Here is a 23,945-nt window from a genome sequence, read left to right as displayed (position 1 = left end):
AATTTATGCTTCAAGTCATCCAATACTGCAAGGCACGTTTAGAGGAGCCCCAATGCTGGACCATGCACAACATAGCTTTCCAACGCAGCATTTAGCCTAACTAGTTAAAACACCGTGAAAGAGTATGCATGCATACAATTTTGCAGCCATTGCAGCTTCTAGTGCCATGACACTACAAATGCAATAGGCACGACATCTCGCATTGTACAGTTGGAATCACTTGTCTAGAGCGGTCAAGCGCATGGTTGTGCATGTTGGTGTCGTCCGCAGCTGCTACTTCTCAAGCTCCTGTCCATGCTTGAATTATAGCACACGGCCCTAGCATGCGGTATGACTGTTTGCTATTGTTACGGCGTCGGTCTCTGCATATTTCTGCAAAAAATGGCAGCTGAAGTGGCCGACTGGGCACTCAAGACAAGTGCGATTCCGGCTGCACTTGTAGAAACGCGTTATGCGGCGAGTAAATATAAGCAACATTTACCACGCTTACAGAATGGGAGAGCTGCAAAATGCTCTCCTACCTTGAACAGCATGTGTTGTGCATTCCCGCAAAAGGTGTTACGAAAAAGTGTGACACACGATTACGCGCCTGCCAGCCGAATGCTGGACGGCTGAAGTTCCACTAAACTGGCCGTGCGTTAGCCAAGGTGTGGCGGCGTTCCATGGAGCAGGGCTCGCGGGGGCCGGGCGAGGCCTGCTCCACGGTGCGTGGCCAACCGGCGCGCGCCAGGTAGGCGTGCCTGCACTCACCACAGGGTCTCGCTGAAAGATGACAACCCGGCCACCCTTGTCGCCTGTCGCCAGCAGGTCGCCGTCATGGTTGAACTCCACGCACGAAATTATGTCCGCTGCACGGAGAGCAATCGGTTGTTTACCGTCTACGGCGTGGGAAAAGCGCGCGCCAAACAAAAATCAGGCACCCCTGCTACACACACACAGCAGAGAACACGTAAATCGACCAGCAAACTGAAATGCGCGCTGATACGCACATAGCACGCCAACGAAAACGTTGCGCGCCCACGGGGTTAACCACTGCGCCGGTACACTTCAAAGCGTCCGCGACAACAACAAAAAAGCCGGCCGCGCGGCCAAGGTCACTTTTAGCGTCCCCGCGGTTCATCAAAGAAAGGTCTGTCACCGCGCCCAGCGACCGGCGACAGTCGTAAGCTCCGATACGCCGATCTAATGCCTCCCTCCGAGCTATCTAGTAAAGACATCAAACTAGAACCGCATTTAGCGGCAAGCCAATATCGGTACATGCAGTAATGTGCAACATGCAATATAAAGCACTGTAAACACCGATACATTCACATTAACAGCATAACGACAAGTCGCACAGGCCACCACGAAACGAGAGATAAAGCACAACGCCAAGTTTTCCACAAACTTCTCAAAATTTGACCGCCGCTTAGGCCTTGCATTACGGTCGCAATACACTCACCTTCAGTTACATCGTCATCTAACGTCCCCTTCACTTGAGAAAAACACCACTGGATCTCTCCATTACCTGAAATCACGCAACAAATATCCACAATGAAAAGCCTGATGACTTTTGTCGCTGGCCGGCGTCAAAGAGATTGCCATTATCGAAGATGCACAGTAGAGCGGAGTTTTCAAAAGAGAAACACACATTTACCTGCCATTACAATCGCAATAAATAACGCAAAAAGTTCTTTGTACTCCTTGAAAAATTAACTAAGAGTGTCAGACGCTTCTAGACACGTAAATTTCATTCGATGGCCTTAGATTTACAAACGAATCGTAGAAAAAGATTTCAAGATGGCGCACTGCCCGACAGAAGCGCCAAAATGACGTCACGGCGCAATGCATGCCGGGGTTTTTTTTTCTTGCGTGTATTTTTATCGCGGGGTAGTTCTAACCGGACGGAACGCCGACAGCTACGAGACCCATGAACCAAAACAAATTTTAAAATGTAACTTTAAAAAATGAGAAAAAAGAAACCGGCAATGCACGCACTGCAACGTGAGGAATAAAATGCCCACAAGTTTCGGATCGGTATCGGTTGACGAGAAGGCTTTCTGAAACAGTGATAGTGAGCAGAAGCTGCGGGGATTACCTGATTGCGATAGTAAAAACAGGAGAGTAAATGAAAACAGCCTTCCACTGACAGCGATGACTAATTGATCGGTTATATTTAAAAAAAAGGGGGGGGGGTGTATGAGGGCGTTTCATACAGCGGCAGCCTACCTGACAAAATACTCTCCGTCGAGTCCTCGCTCGACGAAACACCCTTCTCCGAATCATTGCGTTGTAGCTGTGCATTCAGATCGGCCAAGACGCATTTCGCCAGCCGTGTCATCGGACGTGCTGGCGACGAATGATCCGGACCATGCACACCTTGAGGAAGCGCGCGCCTCAGGTTACCACGGGATGCTCAGTGATCACAACGTCAAATAAAGACGACGACGTGTAAATGTTATTTCATTTTTATTGTAAATTTCGCACATCTAGGTCCTTTACTTTCGTTGTCAATTACTGCTACCGATTTCTTCGTTCGCGCTCGTACTTCTAGGTTGTCGGGATCAAATACACAAATTACCAAGGCACGCTAGGTGCACGTGCGTGCGTTTGCAACCGTGTGTCGCCTCAAAGCCGGCATTCATCGCAGCCTTATCAGGGTCCGGTTGTGCACACATGACGGCGGACAAAAGAGGTATTTCTTACGCGGCCTACGTGACAGGCGAACGAAGATAAGATGCACACCTCCTGAACAGCTGAGCGAAAGGCAGGTGCACCGAACAGCTGAGAGACAGCAGCAGATGGGTGTGTGTGAGAAATGTGTTGGCGGCTAGATCGGCGGCAGTCCTTTCTGCTTACCAGTGCGAAACATCGACTCGTAGTAATCGAGATGTTTGTCGGCCGGGCTAAACATTAGACAGGGGGGAGGGGCAGAGTGTTGTGCCGGCGCAAAGGGTGTCGCCGGCGTCAAGGCCGCCGCCACCTAGCGTGGAGTGCAAAAAAAATGCACTTGCTAGATCACGTGATAGGACCGCCATCGCTCATGTCGTGTGGATAACTGCTTGCAACCGTGCGCTACTTATTTGTGCGGTCCTCGTAGAAAGTGCCACCGGAGCTGCCGGCCCGATCCGTCCGAGCACCATGAATATGCCGTGGAAGATCAAGGAGCTGGTGGATAAAGCGTAAGTAGGTCGTCGGCCGGCCACCGATTCCAGCTGTCGGGTAGGCCTAGGCTGGCGCCGCCGGAGAGTTTTTTTCCTGTCGACTGACGATCCCTCTTTGCGCAGCACCAACATGGTGATGAATTATACCGAGATGGAGGCCAAGGTGCGCGAGGCGACCAACGACGTTGCCTGGGGTCCACCGGGCCAGCTGATGCAGGAGATCGCGCAGGCAACTTTCTCGTACGACCACTTTCCCGAGGTGATGGGCATGCTGTGGAAGCGGATTCTGCAGGACAACAAGCGCTGTTACCGGCGGCCCTACAAGGGCCTGCTTCTACTCGACTACCTGGTGCGAAACGGTTCCGAGAGGGTAGTCACCTCTGCGCGGGAGCACATTTACGACCTGCGAAGCCTAGAGAACTATTCGTTTATCGACGAGATCGGAAAGGATCAGGGCGTCAATGTGCGCCAGAAAGTGAAAGACCTCATCGACTTCATTCAGGACGACGAGAGGCTACGCGAGGAGCGCAAGAAGGCGAAAAAGGCCAAGGACAAGTACATCGGCTTGTCCGGCGAGTCGCTGGGCTTCCGGTACAGCGACCGGAACAAGTTCGACGACATGGACCACGGGTCGCGCCTTGGCCGCCGGCACAGCTTCGAGGACTCGCCCGACAACAGCAACGATGAGGAACGCGACGAGCGGCCAGGCGGTGGCGTCACGTATCGCGACGAGCCTAGGACGCCCAGCTGGAAGCCACAAGCCAAGAAGCTTGACATGGGCGCCGCCGCCAACTACGGCCGGGAGGCTTCGCCGCCCGCTAGCCCGGTCGCCGCCACCGCGCCAAGTGTGCCAGCAGCTGGCGACTTGCTGGGCGACATCGCCAGCACACCGACGACCACAACGCCGACCGCCAACGGCGACTTCGCCGACTTCAGCCAATTCCAGAGTGCTACGGCAACGCCGCCCAGGTAGGCTAACCGCACCGCCGCTGGCGGCTGGCATCACAGCTTGTCTTCTTTTTACAGCGCCCAAGACGAATTCACGGACTTCGCGTCCTTCACATCCTCGAGCAGCATTCCAAGTGGCCTGATCGACCTGCCCGTGCAGGCGACGAGCGTTCAACCCAGTTTGCATACGACTCCCGGTGCACCGCCCGTTCTACCAGTGAGCTGTCCGAGTCTGCACACAAGCCCACTGGCGGGACTGCAGCCGGTGATACCTGCCAGTCCATTGACAGGCATGCAGCAGGCCAGCCCCATGTCCCCGCTACAAGCAACTCTGCAAACAAGTCCCCTCTCCGGTCTACAGTCACCAGCTGGTGGCATGATTGGCCTCCCAACGGGCTTTCCTATGGCAGCACAGCCAGCCGGCTTTCACTTGGGTTACCCCATCTCGCCTCAGGCTGGCCTTGCTCAGCCCTTCCAAGGGTTACCGGGCCTTGTGCGGCAGCCTAGCCCTGGCTGCACACCTCTCACACCAAGCCCTGCTGGAGCAGCACCCTGCATACTAGGGGGACCAGTAGGTGGCCAAACGCCACAAGGAAAGTGTGGGAAAACGTGGGTGGACTCCGGCAGTATAAACATCAGTGTGGACAACCTGAGCCTGACCAGCAAATATGCAAAACCAGCGGCACCTTCTATGAACCAGCTGGCGGCAGGTAGCTCTTTGGGACGACTGCAGTGAGGTTTCCATGGCAGGAATCTTGAGCAGGGTGGGGCTCCAGCCCCCGGGGGAGCTCGTGCTGGTCACATATCATGCGCGGGGGGCCTCTGCCCCTGGACCGGTGCTTGTCTTCCATTGTTTCCCCTCCCGTAACCCAGGACAGGCAGAGAAAATTGCGCTCAAGTGACACTGTGGTCACCCCCGGGCTGAATAAAGCAATAGAACAAAGCAGCTCCAGGGCCAGCCTGCCTCCCCTCGATGGCCGTATATTTTTTAATAAAAGCCTGGCCACTTGTTGATTTGTGTCTGTGGCACTAGTGACTCTTGGGTGGCTGCTGTTGCTGCGTCTTCTGTTGAGCCTGCAGGCGCTCCAGTTTCTCCAGGCTAATGCTCTGCAGTGGCATCAGCTTGGGCTTGCACAGGACTGGCTGTGCACTGGTTTCACGGAACAGCAGCCCTCGGCTGGGCACGACTTCGTGAACCGCTGCTCCTGCAGAATTGGAGCCAAGGTGGGGGTGGTGGGCTTTATAGCTGCTTATCTGTACTACAGCTGCTTATCTTGCGTGTAATGGTAGCAACTCTGTCAATGTGCCCGGGATATCCACTGCTGCTGTAGAAGTCACTCAATACTAGACTGCAGTATCTAGTGGCTTCTAAAGCTGCACACCACTTCTCATTAGCCCCATGACATTTCATCTCATGTCTAAAACAATTTGTTTCAGGCAACCCGTTTCAGGTTTGCCTATGCAACTGAAACTAAATACAGACGCAGTTATGTTTTAGTGTGTTATGAACAGAGAATTTGAGGACTGTGACAATGCTGCACCGTATCTAGTGAAATTGAAATGCCTGTATTTGTAGCATTGCTTTAAAATGAACTCGTCACGCTGCACACCAAAAGTTACACCATTAAATACAAGCATTTATATAAAGCATGTCCAAACCTTCCTTACAGCACAGTTTGCTAGAAAATTAAAGTCCACCTGTGCTGCTTTGACTTCTATTAGACTGGTATGACTGTCAACACATGCCCCTCACAGGGTCATCTTTGAGCATCAATACACATTGAGCACTGTTCCTATTCTCAGCACAATTTGCTTTGATCCTGCTGCAGTATAACATTTGTACATCGATTGTAAATAGTTTGGGTTCTACGTCGCAAAACCACGATATCATTATGAGAGAAGCCGTAGTGATGATAGCGGAAATTTCGACGACCTGGGATTCTTTACCGTGCGCACGAGCCTCGAGCATTTTGCCTCCATCGAAAATGCTGCCGTACTGTACTTGAAAGATTAAATGGACATCGATTCCGAAGATCTGAACTAATCGTGCGACGTGTATCTGAGAGCTTATTTCGCTGCCAACAGACCGGATGGGTTAAGGCGTTAAGTAAGATTGTGCCTACGTTGGGTAAAACTGGAACACTTTAGATAACTTTGTAACATTGCTCCGCAAATGCAAAGTTCGGCTATTCGGCGCACTATTTTCGTTACTCGAACAAGGTGTTCCGATGCCGTGTTCACCTAAGCTGTGGTAAGACAACATCCGCGACGAATACATTCGGAACTGCGGTATCCGCACGCGTGCCAAATGAAAAGTGCAAAATACCTTCGGATGCGTGCTACATACGGTTTACGCAAGAACTGCGCTTACAGCTGTCCCAAATAAGGACTATGACGAAAGGGGCGTTAGCACACGCGGCTCCACACTTCTAACACGAAGCTTGCCCCTTTTACAACGCAGTCTTAACACGCTATCGTCCTAACGCGGAACTGCCCAGAAAAAGAAAAACCGTGCAGGTTACATGCGAAAGAGCAGGCATCAAAGGCGGTCAACGTCCGCCGCAAAGGCCAAGCTACGCGACCTAAATTTCCACACTTTCTAAGCACACACATGCATGTTTATGGTCAAAAATTGGCATTAAATGCTGATACATCCGATAATATTCGTACCAAACATTCCTAAAGGAGTCGATGTTACAATGCGAAGGAACGAACCAAACACGCCTCCCCCGTGTAAACAAATCGGTAACCGTAACAACCCGACTATAACCCCACGCTACATGGAGGAAGGAATGCACGCAACAGTAAAGAAACGATGATGATAGTGGCATTGCGGCTGTTAGCAGGTGGCACCACCTGAGGAAGCTCGAGTAGAAAATTTAGGCAAGTTGGAGCGGACGGCACGGAAAGACGAAACCAGAGCTTTAAAAAAATGTGAGTCGCCGGCTGTCGCCGGTGCATTAGCTGTGGTGGATGGCAAGTGTGCGTGATGGTCCCAGAATAATTAGGACATTACGAAAAAAGCTACTGCATTAGCAGCACTGAGAACTGTCTGGAAAGCGAACGCCGCATTCAAGCAGATGGTTCAGAGTACCACCTGTAAGCACCTCACGCATATCGCCCTCGTTTACCCCAAAATCGATCGCAGCGCCAACAGTGGCCGCCCCCTTTTTGGCTGAGTGTGGTGAGTGTGGCGCGAGGAGCCAGTGCCCCAGTGCCACTGGGTTACAATCCGCTAATGGCTAGCACAGGGGCTAGAGCTAGAGCTAGAGCCATTAGGACTGAGCAAGTAAGCGCGAAGTTCCTCTTATAAGTTTGATTCAGAGTTTAAATGCACTTGCGTCGGTTATGCACGCAATTCGGTTGCTCAAGCCAAGAAGGTCATGAGCTGGTGAGTGCAACATTTTGCAGTACTGCGCATTCTGTGTTACCGACTACACGCGATTTCCGAAGTTTGAAAGTAAGAAGCTGCGCCGACCTTCGACTGTGTGAGAGTTTTAGCGCAACTGAAGTTAACCTAGTGCGATTGACATTTCTGTCGTCTTTCAAGGAACCCACTGAAGCGGTTGTCAAAGGCGTCGTCGAAGGGCTCTCCAGGAGCCGAGCTTGTGAGTACTGAAACGACGCTTGTGCAGCTTTTTCTCACGGTGCCCCCCCCCCCCCATCTTCACCTATTTCCCTCGACAGGACGAGAGAACTATCGAGGAATTCGTGTCCAAGTTCGTTCGGTAAGAGCGAACACCGAGCGGGTCAGGTGTGACATTCATTTGCCGCGATACACGCAGACTCGAGAGGGATACGAAGAAACTCCACAACGATGCGAAGAAGTACGAGGACACGATGCTGGGTATGGTGCTCGTTATCTGCAGCGCTCGCATCGGTTCCAACTGTCGCCGAATGCTTTTCTAGCCCTGTACCACTGCGAGAAAAAAATGAGCAGCGACCTGGCGAGTGGCGAACTGTGCCACGAGAGTCCCGAGCTGCGCCGTCTGGTCGAAGAATGGCTCGGCTTTGCGTCGTCTATGGACACGGCCGTCGATGACCATGTGAGCACCAAGTTCAGGTTCAGTCAGCAGTGACACTAGATACTCGCATTCACTGCTGCAGTGGCTTCCGTGCTGGGATTGTTGCGTAATTTTCTTGCATGCCATGCCTTTACATTAGTGGCCATTCATTACACTGATTAATGATTGACAACAGCCACAATTCTGCATTGCATAAGCCACAGCAATGACTTCCCCACTAATACTTTTATGTGCACCAGTGTATACAAGTAACAGACCTTGAACCACTACACTGTAAAGTAATGCAGTGTGTGGAATATTCATTGCACTAAATTGGCCAACATTTTTTGCAGCTTGTGGCCATCAGACGTTGCTTAGTGGACCCTCTTAAACGGTAAGTACATTTCTTTGGCAACAAGTGTACAGTGCATGTTGACAGCTCTTCTAAAAAATGCTTTGAAATCGATAGCAAGCCCTTATAGTATTGCGCTAGATGCCACCATAGCTGTATTATTTTCGGACTTCACATTCATGAAACACGTGTTTTGTGGGATTCGTTAGGCCAATAAGCCTGATGCTTTGGAGCTAGGCTGGCTCCATCAGAAGCACAGTGGCACCTACATGTACCTGGGATGATCAGCCAGGCATGCAGAGACATTCCTCAATTCTTGACTCCACCAAAATAAAGCTGCCTCCTTTTTCCAAGGCAATAGCCTCATTCATGGTTACACAGTGGTAAAAGAATTCACTGTGTTGTGCCACAGCAATGTGTTCCCTGTTGAGGTGCCGAACGTCACTAGAGGCCTAGTGCTCTGCAGCTTTGAACCGAACAGGCAGCGCCACCAGACGCGCGCGGCGCAAAAGTTGGGATTGTCGTTTGTTGCTCCCGGGCGCACAGTCACGGTAGAAACACAGGGCTCCTCGCCGAAAGGACGTAAAAACGTCGCAGTAGTTCGGTACTTTTTCGTACTTCTGCGTGCATGGCTGGCACAACAGCTGTAGGAACACCATTTGGAAGCAGCTAGCTTTGAAATTCTGCGGGTTACCTCAGAAGTCTGACGAATATGAAAGACAACTCTACCGTAGCTGTGCGGGGCTGCGTAAGCAACGCCTCGAATTCCGTCCATAAGTGTCCCCACTCTCATGCGTTTTTTTTTTTTTTTCGCCTTTTATTATTTATTTTAAGTGTATACACAAGCTTACAAGGTCACAAAGAAATAGGAAGATAGCAGGCTGACAACGGCCACCTAGAGGGGCAATGTGCCTGTCTGCGTCTTCTGCTCTCACGCGTGATTTCTTGCCAGCCAGAGCGGCGAGCACAGGTAGCCGGTGCGGAATCAGACACGCATTTGCCGCGTCCTCTTCGTTGGGAACGAAAACAGTTTGGTATGGCTCAGCACACATAGAGCACTGAAAAATCAAAAGGTCATCTCCACTCGTATGTCGTAGTCCACGGTTTTCAATTGCACTCTGCATTTCCCAATAATGTCGGAAGATTCCATCGCGCACATCAATTCTTCTTTCAGACCACACATTGACCACTCGCGTGCAACTTCGGACCAAGCGACCAAGAACTCCTTTTGAAACACACGTTATTGCAGTTTCAATCCTACGGAAACCGCAGAACAACACACAGTCGTCGCTGCTTGTCCTCACGTTCACGCACGGGCTGACGGCCAAGGCTGGCGATGCGCTTTCCTAGCAGACGACAACCAGTGACGAACTGATGGGCGCTTGCACTCTCACTGTCTGTAAAGTGTGTGTGCGCGCTCGCCTGTGTGTGTGTGCGTTGTGAGCGTGTTTGTGTGTGTGGGGGGGGTTTCTCTTTTTTCTTTTTCTTCTTTTTTTTTTTTTTTTTTTTTTGTTAATAGGGCTTGCAGTTCAGTTTTCAGCGAAAAGAAGGACTTCTCGAATGGCTTGAGGCAAAAAGGGGACGAAGTTTTTTTGAATGCTTACGTTAACAAGAGTCGCTGCATGCTGGTTTTTCGGCTACAGCTTTAAACGGCTGTAGTTTGAGAGGTTTTTCAGACGGGAAGAACAACAAATAAACATAAGTTAGCACAGCGTATTTACACACGCAGACAGAAAAAAAAGAACTGCGGCGGCCGTTTTTGGAGAACAGCGGCCGCCGCAACCATAGCCACCGCCTTGAAACATGCAGACGGGCCCATAGGCGACAATCCCGATAGAGGGCGAGAGCAGCAGCGCCACCATACCAGCTCTCGAGGTCTATAGGATTGCCAGGTCCTTTCAGGCAAATTCTTCATTTCAACCGTTTATGATGAAACTGAAGCTACAGCTCACAAAAACTGTAAAACAGATCGCAGGTGGCAAGAAAAAATCATGCTACACTGATGAATACTTTGCCATTAAAAACCTACATAGGCCGCATTCTTTATAGTTATGGTACATTCTTAAAAATGCCAGAAAATGTCACTCTTTGCGCTACATTTCTAAGAACTCACAAGATCTTTGCAAGCCTGTCTAGTAACCACTGCTGTTCCTCTCATCATCTTGCCCTCCAAGAAGATTGTTGCGCTAAGTTTTTAAAATAACGAGTTTTACCCAAGTCTGTCAAATGCATGCCTTTAATTCATTAGATGTGTTGCATGCTATTTCAGTGCAGCATCACTTGACAAGCCTTGTGTTTTGAATAGGTTTGGTGGGCCTTGTTAAAGGGACCGACAATGTTAAAGGGACCGGATCGCAGGCGCGCACAACTCTGTACAGTTACCGAGAAGGTGTATAAAGCCACATCATCTCATTGTAACAGCTTGCTATTTTCAAAAATGGCTGGAAAGCTCAAAATAAAGGTGGTTAAGCATAGCTACAGTAACTCCTGCGAAAGCAGAACAACGACAGCTTTCACAAGAACTAGCGGCATTGCTATCAATTCTCAGCGTTGCTGGAGCAAGCCTTCATGCGTGTTTGGAGCCTTTCAGATTGAAAAATACTGCTTATAAAATAACTACGTGCTTTTAGGATAAACCACTGCAGCTACATACGCTACGAAGGGTAAGCTTCCTGTCGCGCCGTAAAAAGCTGGGTCGAGCAAAATCAGTTGTCGGTCCCTTTAAGAATAGTGATCCCCCCCCCCCCCCCCCCCCAAAAAAGCGGCGAAAGTCAGAAGGATAATTATACAAATGCTAGCACTGATTGAATTGTATGTGCCATCATGCCAAACAAACATTCTCCATTGCTTTTCATTTATGCACACTTCTAACGTAGTGTAGCATTATAGTCGGGTTGGCCAAAGTAGTGCTCACTGAAAAACTGGCAGTGTTTCGTTTGGTTAGCGTGCTTTGTCCTCCTGTCCGTGCACAGTTACCAGGGTGTGTTTGCCGAGGTGCAGGCAGCGCTGAAACGGCGTGACCAGGCAGCCCAGGAGTGCTTGCGCCTGGAGCAGCGCGCAGAACGACTGAGTGGCCGTGAATCAACAGGTGCCAACCTGGCACGTCTGAGCGAATGTCGACAGGCTCTAGAGGCAGCTCGGGCCGATCTGGTCACCCAGGGGGCGCTACTGGCACAAGACTTGCCTCGCTGGTATGCAGCCAGCAGCCTCTATCTGCAGCCATGTCTTGAGGCTTTGGTGCATAGCCAAACACTGCATTGGGGGCAAGCAGCCACCCGTGCCCACGACCTCATGGCTCCTGGGACACGCAGCCCTGTGGAACAGCAGCTAGCCACTGCTAGGTCTCTCTCTATTGTTAGCCTGCCCACCTAGGCACACCTGTACACTAATCATTGCTCCATGCTTCAGTGTCTGCACCACACTGTGTTGTGCACCTCATGATGCAGAACCGTCCTTGTTGATGCTGCAGGCTTAATGATGTTTTCCTGCAATGTTTTGTGCAGATATGGCTCAAGATTGGTTAATTGTTGCCTTTGCACACATTTACTGTTTCGTTATATAAGCAATAAACCGCAAGAAAAGAATGTACTTGATATTCATTAAAGGGACTTTCTACCACTCAGAACATGTCCTTGGATTGTGCAGGGAATGAAGATTGTGTCACATCCATGGAAATGAGCATGGTTGTATCCCACAAATAAATTACGATGTTATTAATTTGGCTCAGAAAACGATGCAAGGCATTCGACAAATCCAGGGAACATCATGTATCAAAGAACCCATGCAGAAAGTTGCCTATATTGCTGGGATTCATTAAAGTGTTGCCCAAACATGTACATTATGCACTTCTCTGTGTCGGCGAGCAATTTCTTATTTCCAGTTAACGAGTGTTTAAAAGTAGTGCAGACGAATGGAATGGTTCACTGCAGCTTGACCGTTGCACAAGAAGCTCGGATTGGCTACACAAACTGCGCCTGTAGAAACATGATTATGTTCAATTAAAGGAGTACTGACACGATTTTGAAGTGCAGCAAAACGGACGTTTTTGGTTTCCTTGGCATGTAGTGTTAACGCTCTCCCCACACCGCATCCGGGAAACACGTATAAATATTTAAGTTTGATTTTAAAGTTTTCATCTCCCAGCATCTGCAAGGCAGCTTCACCGCATGGAGAGCCCTATGACGTTTCAAGTCAGCTCACTTGGTTTGCGAAGTCTGGGTTCTGCATGCAGCCTAAATCACAGAAATCGCTGTCGGAGGCACTGGACGACAGTTCACTCATCATGAACCACGTTCGACTGAAAGCAAAGGACCGCAGCTGCATATTTCGTGGGTTGCAGTCTGCCCGTGACGTCACGGGCAGACTTGACACGTCACTATGAAGCCACCCTCTCGAAACCGAAACCGAAACTGCTGGTTGAAGGAAGCGGTATTAAGAATACATGCAATGCATCCCCAGGCACCACGACACTCTTTTTAGGGTTCTCGACACCCGTGCTTTCATTTAGAGCAACAACCCGAAAAATTTTTAAATTCATGTCAGTACTCCTTTAATAGAAATGCTGATGACTTATGGAACAGATTCCATATTAATGATGGCTACTATGGCCGGAACTTCAGCGACAATGTAGTAAAAATGGTACTATGCAGCACATTGTGTTTCTCACTTTTACCAGTATGGCATTATTATTGCGTTCAGTGATTGGTGTTATGAAAGGGAAAACTCAGCCATACATTTTTATAAAAATCCATAAGGATTTCTCAGTGAAAAGAGCTTCTCAGCTGACGAAAAATTGGTCTTGGTCCAGGTTTTTAACGGAATTTGAAAGCAAGAAAATAGTAATTGGTTTATTTGTTGATTTTTCCAAGGCTTTTGACTTGGTCAATCATGAAGTCTTGTTAGGTAAGTTAGATATTTATGGTATACGTGGATGTGGGTTAAATTTACTGCGGTCATACTTGTCCCACCGGCGACAAGTTGTTCAAATAAATAACTCGCGATCACAAGTTCTGCCACTGCATTGCGGTGTTCCACAGGGCAGCATTTTGGGGCCTTTGCTGTTTAACATTTACATAAATGACATCGTTAACATTAATAATAATGCCATGTTTATCATATATGCAGACGACACAACCATATTTTTCTCTGGCAGTAACATTGACTATCTTATCTCTAATTGTAATAACACATTAGTTCAACTCCAACAGTGGTCATCGTTCAACTCAATGAAGATTAATGAAAATAAAACAAAGGCCGTTATATTTCGAGCCAAAAATAAGCCTATCCCTCCTCATGCAGATATAATTCTCAATTCCCTTCCAGTTGACATTGTTGACCACTTTAAGTGCCTTGGCGTTGTATTTAGTGCGCACATGTCTTGGGAATCTCACGTAAATTTGGTATTAACAAAACTAGCTAGAATAACTGGTATAGTCGGTCGACTGCGATACATTCTCTCTCCAAAACTTAAAATATTAGTTTACCATTCTCTTTTCTATTCACACATTAACTATTGCCAACTTGTCTGGGGTACAACTACATTTTCTAATTTACAAAAAATTTACATTATGCAGAAACGATATCTACGTAATGTTTACAATGCTGAGTATAATGCAACAACCACAGGCTTCTTCCACAAAACCCGTATAATAACAGCCCATAAGCTATACTATTATCGGCTGAGTTCTAGATTTAAATATGAAGTGAGAAATAATATACGTAATTTAGATACCCTAGCACATTTGGAAACAAATGAGCATTGCTATAAAACAAGACACAGAGAGCATTGGAATGTTGTCACACCCCGTTTGAATACTGGCATACAGCTTTTGTCTTATTCTTTACCATCGTTGCTAAACCATTTTCAGTTAATTAATTATGATTTGTTTGGTTGTTCCTTAGCAAAACTTAGATCGATGTTTGTAGAAGAAAGCTAATTTCATTTATCCTGGCGTTGTATTGTATTGTATTTTTTTTTTCTTTGCATTTTTTTTCTCAGGCTGTTGTGTATTACTTTTATTCTGCACTGATAATATGTTTTGACTTGTTAAGTGACTGTTTTTCCTTGCTGTTGGCCACACGCCATACATTACGGGCTACGGACTAGTCAAGCCGCCTATAGGCAGCTTTTTTTCCGTTGTCCTCCATCTGTAAAGTACACGGTGGAAATAAAGATTTGATTGATTTGATTGATTGATTGTTTCAAACCCGAAACCAACACCATTCCCGGGGCGGTCGCTTTATCATTGAACTAACCAGGAGGCTAGCTAATGGTGATGTGAGAGCGAATTGACAACAAGAACCACATGGATACTGAATATGGCAAATCATTTCAGCGAAACCCGTAACGTTTCCTCCACTTTACGGGTTATGAAAGGGAAATTCAACCATTCGTAACACAGAAATATAACGAAATCCATATGGATTCTCAGCAAGCAAAGGTTCCTATAATTATCTAAAAATTCGTCCTCTAGACACAGGTGGATGACCATTTTCCCTTTCATCGCCCTTTCTCCAGCTTGTGGGATTCCACCGATTTTTCAGAAACCAGAGAAACCCATACAGTCTTGAAGGGCTTCTTGCCAGGCTTAAAAATTTCAAACAAACAAGCGTGGGGCATAGATCGCTCGGTAGTGGTTGTGTCTGCAAATTATGAAATGCCCAATGCCCTCCTTTGCGCAGGAACTTCGTTTTGTTAAAGTTAGCACACATCTTTGCCTGCATAACAGGCACCTTGATCATTCATTGCTTGTCTGAAGTTGCATTCCACATGCAGCCAGAGCGGGCTTGAAACGTTGCTGACCATGACGCTTGACTTCGGTTTTTAGTCCAATGCAAAGCATGCAACAATGCCACTGCAAGTGCGCCAAGAAGCAAAAAGGAGGTTCAGCACGTCACATCAACATGACAAGTTCCCTTTCCACAGGCACTTCAGAGAATTCAAGAGGGTTATGCCACTTGGGGATGCAAGCCAAAGCAAAGGGGAAGAGTGTGGGCTCGGGCAGTGAAACTCTCCTCCTGGAGGCATTAACAGGGCAGTTCAACTTCTAACATGGTTAATAAAGCACAAATTTGAAAAATTGTTGCGGTAAGGTGCTCTTCAGATGGCACCTTAGAACTTCCAGTGATGAACTAAAATTTTCAACAGAGCCTGATGATGGGCCTTTTACTGTTAGACTATGCAGATTGAAAAATTTTTTAAATTTCTACTAGCATCCTAGAAAAAACTCTGCATGTTCAGACACTTCAAGTGGTAAGCTTCCTGTTGCACTACAAGATAGGCAATTGAACTGTGCACAGTCTTTTAGATATACACGTCCACAAGCATATCATGACCTGTGTGGTATGTGGAAACTGCACATGATCACTGTCAACTTTATAGTTACACAGATTACAATGTTTTCAGGGTGCCCCATTTAACACGGCAAAGTTTTTAAAGGGACACTAAAGAGCAAAACGATTTTTCTCGCATTAGTAAAGCAGTCTTCCACGATACCAAAAACACCACGTTTGCTGCGAGAAGACGCTTAATAAGCGAGAAAACGCGCAAAAAGAAAATACGGGTGGCGACGCCACCTTGGAATTGCCGCACCATTTGCCGTGACATCACATTTTTGACGGCGCCTGCTTGGGTCTACGTAGTTCCTAATCGGTTAAATCGAAGTACATTGTCCTCTGAGGGGACCAGACCATAACGAGTTTGTGGAAATTTCATCGAGCCAGTGGCGGCAAAATACGTTAAATGCTCTTTGAAACCTTTTACGTCACGAATTACAAAGTTCGGCGCGAAATTTAAAAATGAAACTTTGAACTTGGTTTTCTCCTCTAATAATAAACCTATGGTGGTGAAATAAGCTACACAAGAGTTCTCCGAGCACACTTTATCAATCTAAACCAATTCATTGTTTCTCTTTAGTGTCCCTTTAAAGAATTATGGCAGTGTCATTCACAGTAACATTCTGAAACAAACTATTATAATGTAGTGATTCCAATTTTTTTTACTTTTCACTCTTACGCAGCGGTCTGCTGGTTGCGACTGATGGATAGGGAATAAATTGCTACAGCCACCATGTTTGTTTAGATCTATTCTCAACAGGCCTTAGTCTCCCTTTGCCAAAAGGAGGGTCCTCCAACCTCAACTGGCTGCTTGCATGTATGTGTTTGTGAGGGGGTATGTGTGTAAGGATGTATTGCTGATTACCAGGCCAAGTTGCAAGTTGCGAGTTAGATTTACTGCATCTTTTTTTACAAAGGTGAGGCTGTTAGCACAAAGACTCATCAGAGTGAAGCATATTGTGCACTAATCTGAAAGTCATTCCTAGCTGGTAATGATTTCAGTGGTGCTTACACCTTGTGAAAGAAAATATGGATATTTGTAAAATTCCAGGGCATTTTTTGGCATCCTCATTTGCACCTCGGAGCACAAAATTAGTAGCACCAAGCGACAATTTTCCAGATAAATATCTACAAATGAAGCTTCTATAAAAGCATGATAAACTGTACTTGCCTAGGAGGCAACTAAATTCAAATGTCCTATGTAAACTTAGACCGCAGTACAAAAACAAGTTTTGTTACTAGCGGGGCGGCGCCAGGATTTTTTGACTGGGGGGCAGCCATGACAAGCGAGTCCCTTCGAGAGGGGCAGGGAACTTATCTGTTATGTTATGAATATCTTTTGATCTTGGAGAGAGAGGGCAGGTGAGAATTGTGGGGGGGCTACTGCCCCCCACCCCCCGTCCCCCCCGCTGGCACCACCCCTGGTTACTAACCACAATGTCCCAGGCACAATGTTTTCCAAAGAGGACAGATGTGTGCAGGCAAAATGCACGTAGTTAAACATAGCATTTTAGATAAGATTAGTGATTTATGGGATTTAATACACACTATCAAACATATGAAAGCAACGCCAAATTTAATTGAAGTATTACGCCACAGTAACTGAAAATAAAATGTGCAGCCTCGTGGTGAGCTGCAGAATGCCACGGCCACAAGGTTAATGTGACTGGTAAAATCAAATTGTAAGCCTAAAGGCCCTGTACAATTGCTTAAATGGGCCCTTGCAATAGCATTTTATGGACACATTTACACCAGGCAACATTATATTGTCGAATGCAAAAAATATCACTGACGGCTTTTCTTGAGTCTGCAGGTGCAACACATTCAGTGCATCAATTAGGGATGGTCAGGTCAGGTGTTGTCCACATTTTGGTGTGCTTGCCCCCATTCAACATGATCAAATGACAACTGGCTATCTAAACTTAAAAATAAAGAAACTGTACAGTGTGAGCAATGGGTGTTATAGGTTCTGTTAATGTGCAGCAGTGACTCAGTAGCATGTTCATGCTTTGTCTATGTACTGGAATATTGACACCATATTAAAGCATGAATCTGAAAATATGAACAAAGAATCTATAAAGCTGCATTTTCAAGAAGAAAAGACTTGTCTCTTGAAACTCCAATTCTTTGAATTTCACTTGAAGGGGCCACTAACCACTGTCGTCTCGTGACAATATATATATATATATATATATATATATATATATATATATATATATATATATATATATATACACACACACACACACGGTTTCGAAAGAACGTTCCTGTCTATTGGTTTAATTATATGAAAGAAAACTAGTCACAGTGAAAAACATAACAACATTTATTCTGAGCTTTCGGCCGGGGACCGGCCTTTATCAAAGGCCGGTCCCTGGCCGAAAGCTCAGAATAAATGTTATGGTTTTCACTGTGACTAGTTTTCTTTCATATATATATATATATATATATACATACATACATACATACATACATACATACATACATACATAGGGAGGAGAGAGGGAGAGAGAAAACTTCATTCGCACTCAATTTGATGCGATTCTCCATATACAGAGATAGAATTTCGTTAGTAGTGTTCAATAACATTACAGAAAAAGTACAGTCAGTTCTACGTAGCATACACTGGGACAACCATACATATACGTGCTCTGCGTGTAATAGTATTGCAAGCAACACGTTTTATACATTACCCACACAATTTTATGCTTGATGAAAACTTCAGCGCAAACCAGAATGGACCACAAAGAATAAATGAGACAAGCACAGCACCAGTGCTTGTCTCATCGAGAACGTCTAGAAGCTGCTCACTAACAAGTGCGTTTTTTTTAATGTAGGCAACAATGACTGCACATTTCCTTTTCCGTAATTAGTACTACACTTTTTTTGCAGATATTTAAGTTTGCGTATCATATTTTGCCTTGTTTGCTCCTAGTCGAAGTAGTGTTTCTGGCGCATTGGTATTATTACTATTATTATATAACTATTATTCTTAACATGTCAACCACAAGTTCTTTTTAAGTAAGAATTTGTGGTATTAGGGGCGCGGTACATTCTTTATACTCATCGTATTTGTATTTGCAACTTTGCTTGGAGCATGCGAACTTCAAGTAGAAAATAGCGCAATAATAGAAGACAAGGAAAACCAAACAAGATAAAACAAAAACCAACGGTGGACCTGTTTGGTCTTTGTCTTCATTGTATTGTGCTGTTTTCTACTTTGCTTGGAAGGCCCTCTGACCTCTAAAAGTATGCCTATGCAAGCTGTGTAAGCACAAGCTTTCTTTGGAAAAAATATGGGCGATTATAACGTAAAAATACTTGGCATTTTTTCCCTTCCGCATTGGCCATTAGCTGTTTATGATTGGTCAAAATTTTCTGGGTCATACACATGGCAGCTGCTCGTAACGTGATGCAACAAATGACCCCCAAATTTTCCATTGCGTAATGACCACTCATGCATGACTACATAAAAAATAAAGTAGGCTATTTTCAATACGGCATATTTTTGGTCATTGGTTTCTCGACATTCGTCAAAAATGTTCACCGTGCCTTAAAATCACATGCTTGTTACGCGACATCACGAATTTGTGAAACCTCGCGGTGTTAACGTTACGTGCACACACTAAACAGCGCATTACTATGCTGAACAATACCTAAACGTTTTTTGGTATAGCCGGACAGTGTCTCATTCTGAATGTAATTCAAGGAGGCTACCCGCCGATCACATTGGCAGCAGCTACTTATAGCAGCTGGCGAGATGTATTCATATGTGTATAATAAATATTTTCAGTTGTAGTATAACGATGCTGACCTGTTTGTATGCGTGTGCAACTCTGTGAACTCATCCTTGCTGAGAGAGAGGGAGAGAAATAAACAGCGCTGCGTGTGTGTGCTTCTTTGCTGTCCGAGCTGTACTTTGCTTTGTAGAAGTCAATTCGAGATGACTGAAGACCAACTAGCCCGGATGTCACTTCAGTCTCCTTAGTCCAGAAAACCCAGATCGTGGGATCGAATCCCGGCTGCGGCGGCCGCACTTTCAATGGAAGTGGAAATGTTTGAGGCACGTGTAGAGAACCTACAATGCGTGGTCGTGATACATGGGAGACATTCTCCACAATAGAAGCGCAGGACAAATTTCGTTATATAATTAAGTGATCAGAGTGTAGAAGTAAAAGTTCACCTCGGTTCATGGTTTCCCAGTGTGCAGCCGACAGTGACCACTGTCAAAAGTGGGGGGAGGGTGGGGTGGGGGGGCTCTGCCCCTTTTGCCCCCCCCCCCCCCTCCCCCCCCCCGGTAGATACGCCTATGCTAAAAACTACTCTTCATTAAAGGAGGCTTCGTAAGCCAGAAAAGACAAAAGTAAAAAGTGGCTGGTTACGCCACCTTGAAGGATTTTGAAGGAGCCTTCTTGGGCCTTGTTAATTTTTTTAGGTAAACATGAACCCCATTGCATTCTAAAAAAAACCCAAGACTTACTTTAGCTAGGTGCTGATTCGGGCCAGTTGGTCTGTCGTATTAGAATCCTAAGTCACACTAAAAGGCAAGTACATATGTAAGAGCAGTATGTGCTGTTCTCATGTCAGTCCTTGTCCCCTTAGAATATTTTAGAAACCCAGTCACTTTAGCAAACTACGAGGAAACTTATTGAGCCAACGACCCAAACACAAAAAAAAGCTTTAAAAAATGCTACTGTGAAATTGAGACTGGCACTTCAGACCAGCTGTAAATGTAACACTGTCATGACGACAAGGTATTGACATAAAATTTTATAATCTTTTGTTCGTATTCCTCATGTAGTAATCAACCTATTTCCACAAAGTTAATGAAAAGGTTTTGAAGCAACACTTCGTCAGTCTAAACTAATGTTCCTATTTATGATCACTGACATTTTAGGGCAGTGGATGGGAAGTTCACTGTTTCGTGTTCAGTCTTATGCCTAAGGAGGCACTAAAGAAGAGAAGAAACTATTTGAGCTGTAATTGTAAATTACGCTAGTACAGTACACGGGGAAAAAAATAACACTCTTACCAGGATGTCACGGATTTCTATGGCATCAAAGGCCCAGTAATTCATTTTACTGGCAAAGATGTACAGAGTGGTTCTTTATGAAAAGGAACACACGACTGGGCCATGCTCTGTGGCAGCAAAAGTATGTTCACTTTTGACATGATATACTCTAAAAGCGAACATGCTTTTGCTGCCACAGAGCATGGCCCAGCTTTTGGCATGATATATTGCAACTCTCATATACATATCGTGGTTTTGGGACATTAAACCCCAACAATTATGATGGCAGGAAGGTGGGCAGAGTAGCCAGGCATGGTCAGTAGGCAAGTGTCAGATGAATATCCTCCCCTGCCAGGCTGCTGTTCTGGCCATTAATATGTAACTCCGAAAGTGGACTTGCTTTCTCTTTCTGGTGCTCTAAGCAGCCGCCACAGAACAAAGGCCAAGAACTCGCATGTTGTCTTTCATAAAGGAACACCCTGTAAAACAGTGCATTCTAAAGGAGCCAAAGAAAGAGGGCTTATTAAGTTTCGAGAACTCTGCTGGTGTCTCACAACGATCAAAATAAGAGAAAATACTTTGAAGTCCACAATTTCACATTGGCCTCAAATTGCTGCGACTTTAGCACAAAATTCAAAGAATTGAAGTTTGGCCTTCACCTTCTGTAACTGCAATCAGGTTCTTACTGTGAAATTAACAAAACATTTTAAGGAATGCTGAATCCGCGTAAACTGATTTAGCATTTCTATTTAGTGTTCTTTTAAATGTCAGTGCCTTCAGTGAGGCTGTGCAGTTTCCCCCCCAGTGCACAATTTGCAAAATACCGCAGTTTTCATCACATCTTGGTGTTTGTTAAATCAGCCAGATTCAAAACTTCATAAGCTCTGATTTGCTTTTCTGGTACACACTGTTGCCCAAGTGAAGTGCTGTGCATGATGGAGCAAAGTGCAGAACAATAACATGTCAGCCTTGAATCTGCATCATTTTGTACCACATACGTTTAGTACTTACTACATTTACACTTCACCGTCTACTTCATGTTATCAAGAAATAGCTCAACTGGCAGCCATCATAGGTCAATTGGTAGAACATCGGACGCTTAAATCAAAGGTTGTGGGTTCGAGCCCCACTGACAGAAAAGGCGTTTTTTCATCCACAATATTTAATTTACATTGATGTCATACTTAATACACCAAAGTTAAAAACTACATATAACGTCCCCTATGCTTTCCTGGGCCTCATTATCTGTTGGCTTCATCAGGCTGTGTCTAACAAAGAAACCAGCCCCTCATCCCAGCAGACTTGATGCCTTTAGGTAGCATCCAAGGGTTTCTTGGTCAGCCGCCAGCTCATAAAAATATCATGTGCTATGTGGCGCCAGATGGCGCCACATAGCACATGATATCTATAAACTTGGCTGGAGCCATTCTCAGCCTCCTAAATCTTCCACCCAGCAAGACAGATTTCTGTCAAAATGTTTACATTTAAGACATCTGGCAAAAAGTGTTGCATAATCGCCACCTTGGCTACAAGTGGTGCTGGCCAACACTCCCAGGATTACATGCCCAGAAATACCTAATAAAGTGGATGGGAGAACACCTGCCATCGTAGCTCAATTGGCAGCGGTTGTGGGTTCAGGCTCCACTAATGGCAAAGGTATTTTTTCGTCCACTGTAATTCATTTCCATTTATGCTGTACTTACTACACTACAGTTAAAAGTGACAAATCATGTCCCCTATGTTTTCCTTGGCTTTGTTAGGTTGTGTGCAACAAAGAAATGACCCCCTTGAACCATTCCCTTGCTTTCCTAACGCTGAGTAGCAGGCCAGAAGATGGATTCAGGCCGACCTCTCAGCTTTTCTGCCACAATAAACCTTTCTTTCTCTCTCTCTCTCTCTATGCGAACCTTAAAGATGAACAGTAAAAGTCGATATCGCCATGATAACACAGAAAAGAAATTTACCAGGGGAACAAGGAATGTACAATACCAATAATAATAACTGAAAAAAAAAGAAAGAAAAGGGGGAAGAAGCCAGAAGTTTTAAATCATTCCTGTGACAGAACCCATATTCATGGCTCTAAATGGTATGCTCTAGAATAAAGACATAATAAAGTCAGCAAAGCGAATGAAGGAGTGACGAGACGGAAGGCGGTAATCGGTTATGCCGTTGCACTCTAAAAAAAAAAAAAGTATAAAGGGCGTTTTGCTTTGTTTCGTGCCACAACAGTAATATATATTGTGTATCTAACTCGCATTATCGCCGCGAGCCCGGCATTTCCTGGTCACGAACGCGATGCGCGTTATCAGCGTTGCACGCACGAGTGCGATTGCGCAGGCTTATTTCGTATACGAACTTCAAATCTGGAGACTGTTACAGAGTGGTTACAGAAAACACCCTTTAGTTAAAAGACTGTGACACAGTCCCGCCAAGTTTGTGTGGATGCATTCTTTTGATGGCTGCTTTCGACAGGCGGCACCGTTTGACAAACACGGTTAACTTGTCAGGGTCTCGCATCGCACAAGTGCACTTCGCCAGAGGTCACTGTGGCAAAATGCAACTCGAGGAGCCTACATACGCGGCGCCCGTGCGTTGGCTCAACTACGGTCCCTAGAATATGGACCGTAGCTCAACTGCACAAGTTGCACGGCGCGCGCCATGATGTAGAATGCATACATAAGCTATAAAATTGACGCAAGACTCCACTCACGGTCATCGCTGCGGTCCTCTTGCTCCAGGGAATGCTGTGGAATAAGGTCCGCAGAAACCATCTTCACCTTTTTCCACAAATTAAAGGAACACTAAGACACAAAATGAACTCAAATCTGGCGCCGCTGGCTCCACTTGCAGCTCCGCCAACACACTGCTTTGAAAATTACGGAGTACCGGAAATTAGTGACACAGTGACACCACCACAAACTTTGCACCTTCGTCAACTCTCTTAGACGCAGAGTTTGTTCTAAACTGCTCACGTCACCCTTTGAACCACCTTAAAAACTGTAGACAAAACAGCCCACACCCATTCGCACGTGCGCTGCGTGCACACCTGCGCACTGCCAGCCAGCACTGCGCTGTGCTAAATTATGACGCATGGCTGTAAATGGCACTTCCCGGTTGTAAATTCAATAATACGTTTCAATATAAAGTAACAC

The 23,945-nt window shown here is 46.0% G+C and overlaps 3 protein-coding genes across 8 annotated transcripts in view; 2 read left to right on the top strand and 1 right to left on the bottom strand.

The window, feature by feature from the left end:
* The window catches only part of LOC119379066 (protein phosphatase PP2A 55 kDa regulatory subunit), a 55,390-nt gene extending 31,628 nt beyond the window's left edge, over positions 1–23,762 (bottom strand). The window contains exons 1-3 of one of the 6 annotated variants that reach the window (XM_037648221.2): positions 23,504–23,762; positions 1,442–1,507; positions 751–878 (exon numbers count right to left, since the gene is read on the bottom strand). In XM_037648221.2, coding sequence (XP_037504149.1) covers positions 751–878; positions 1,442–1,507; positions 23,504–23,564 — 255 coding nt within the window. In that variant the 5' untranslated portion in view covers positions 23,565–23,762. Of the gene's footprint in view, positions 1–750; positions 879–1,441; positions 1,508–1,636; positions 1,831–2,208; positions 2,336–23,503 lie in introns of those variants that run through there. The other 5 variants (XM_037648223.2, XM_037648219.1, XM_037648220.2 and 2 more) reach the window with 5 other exon arrangements.
* Positions 2,871–5,105, top strand: LOC119379065 (clathrin interactor 1). The gene is made up of 3 exons (XM_037648217.2): positions 2,871–3,161; positions 3,267–4,112; positions 4,170–5,105. The coding sequence occupies exons 1-3, from the start codon at positions 3,121–3,123 to the stop codon at positions 4,825–4,827; spliced, it is 1,545 nt and encodes a 514-aa protein (XP_037504145.1). The 5' UTR covers positions 2,871–3,120; the 3' UTR covers positions 4,828–5,105.
* Positions 7,137–11,969, top strand: LOC119379070 (bridging integrator 3). The gene is made up of 7 exons (XM_037648234.2): positions 7,137–7,482; positions 7,642–7,699; positions 7,779–7,819; positions 7,877–7,938; positions 8,001–8,137; positions 8,449–8,489; positions 11,420–11,969. Exons 1-7 carry the CDS (start codon positions 7,475–7,477, stop codon positions 11,817–11,819), a joined length of 747 nt encoding a protein of 248 aa, XP_037504162.1. The 5' UTR covers positions 7,137–7,474; the 3' UTR covers positions 11,820–11,969.
* Positions 23,763–23,945: the final 183 nt, after the last annotated feature.

Source organism: Rhipicephalus sanguineus, chromosome 1 (genome assembly GCF_013339695.2).
Source record: "Rhipicephalus sanguineus isolate Rsan-2018 chromosome 1, BIME_Rsan_1.4, whole genome shotgun sequence".
NCBI classification, from domain to species: domain Eukaryota; kingdom Metazoa; phylum Arthropoda; class Arachnida; order Ixodida; family Ixodidae; genus Rhipicephalus; species Rhipicephalus sanguineus.
The sequence above is the reverse complement of the archived record's forward strand: the minus strand, read 5'-3'. Positions and strand labels throughout refer to the sequence as shown.

What these genes read in the sequence shown, in the direction of transcription:
- LOC119379065 (XM_037648217.2), top strand. Translation starts at nt 3,121, where the DNA reads ATGAATATGCCGTGGAAGATCAAGGAGCTGGTGGATAAAGC. An exon ending in AAGGAGCTGGTGGATAAAGC is followed by an intron (nt 3,162 to 3,266) that starts GTAAGTAGGTCG and finishes CTCTTTGCGCAG; the next exon opens with CACCAACATGGTGATGAATT. An exon ending in GCTACGGCAACGCCGCCCAG is followed by an intron (nt 4,113 to 4,169) that starts GTAGGCTAACCG and finishes TTCTTTTTACAG; the next exon opens with CGCCCAAGACGAATTCACGG.
- LOC119379070 (XM_037648234.2), top strand. An exon ending in GTACGAGGACACGATGCTGG is followed by an intron (nt 7,939 to 8,000) that starts GTATGGTGCTCG and finishes ATGCTTTTCTAG; the next exon opens with CCCTGTACCACTGCGAGAAA. An exon ending in ACACGGCCGTCGATGACCAT is followed by an intron (nt 8,138 to 8,448) that starts GTGAGCACCAAG and finishes CATTTTTTGCAG; the next exon opens with CTTGTGGCCATCAGACGTTG.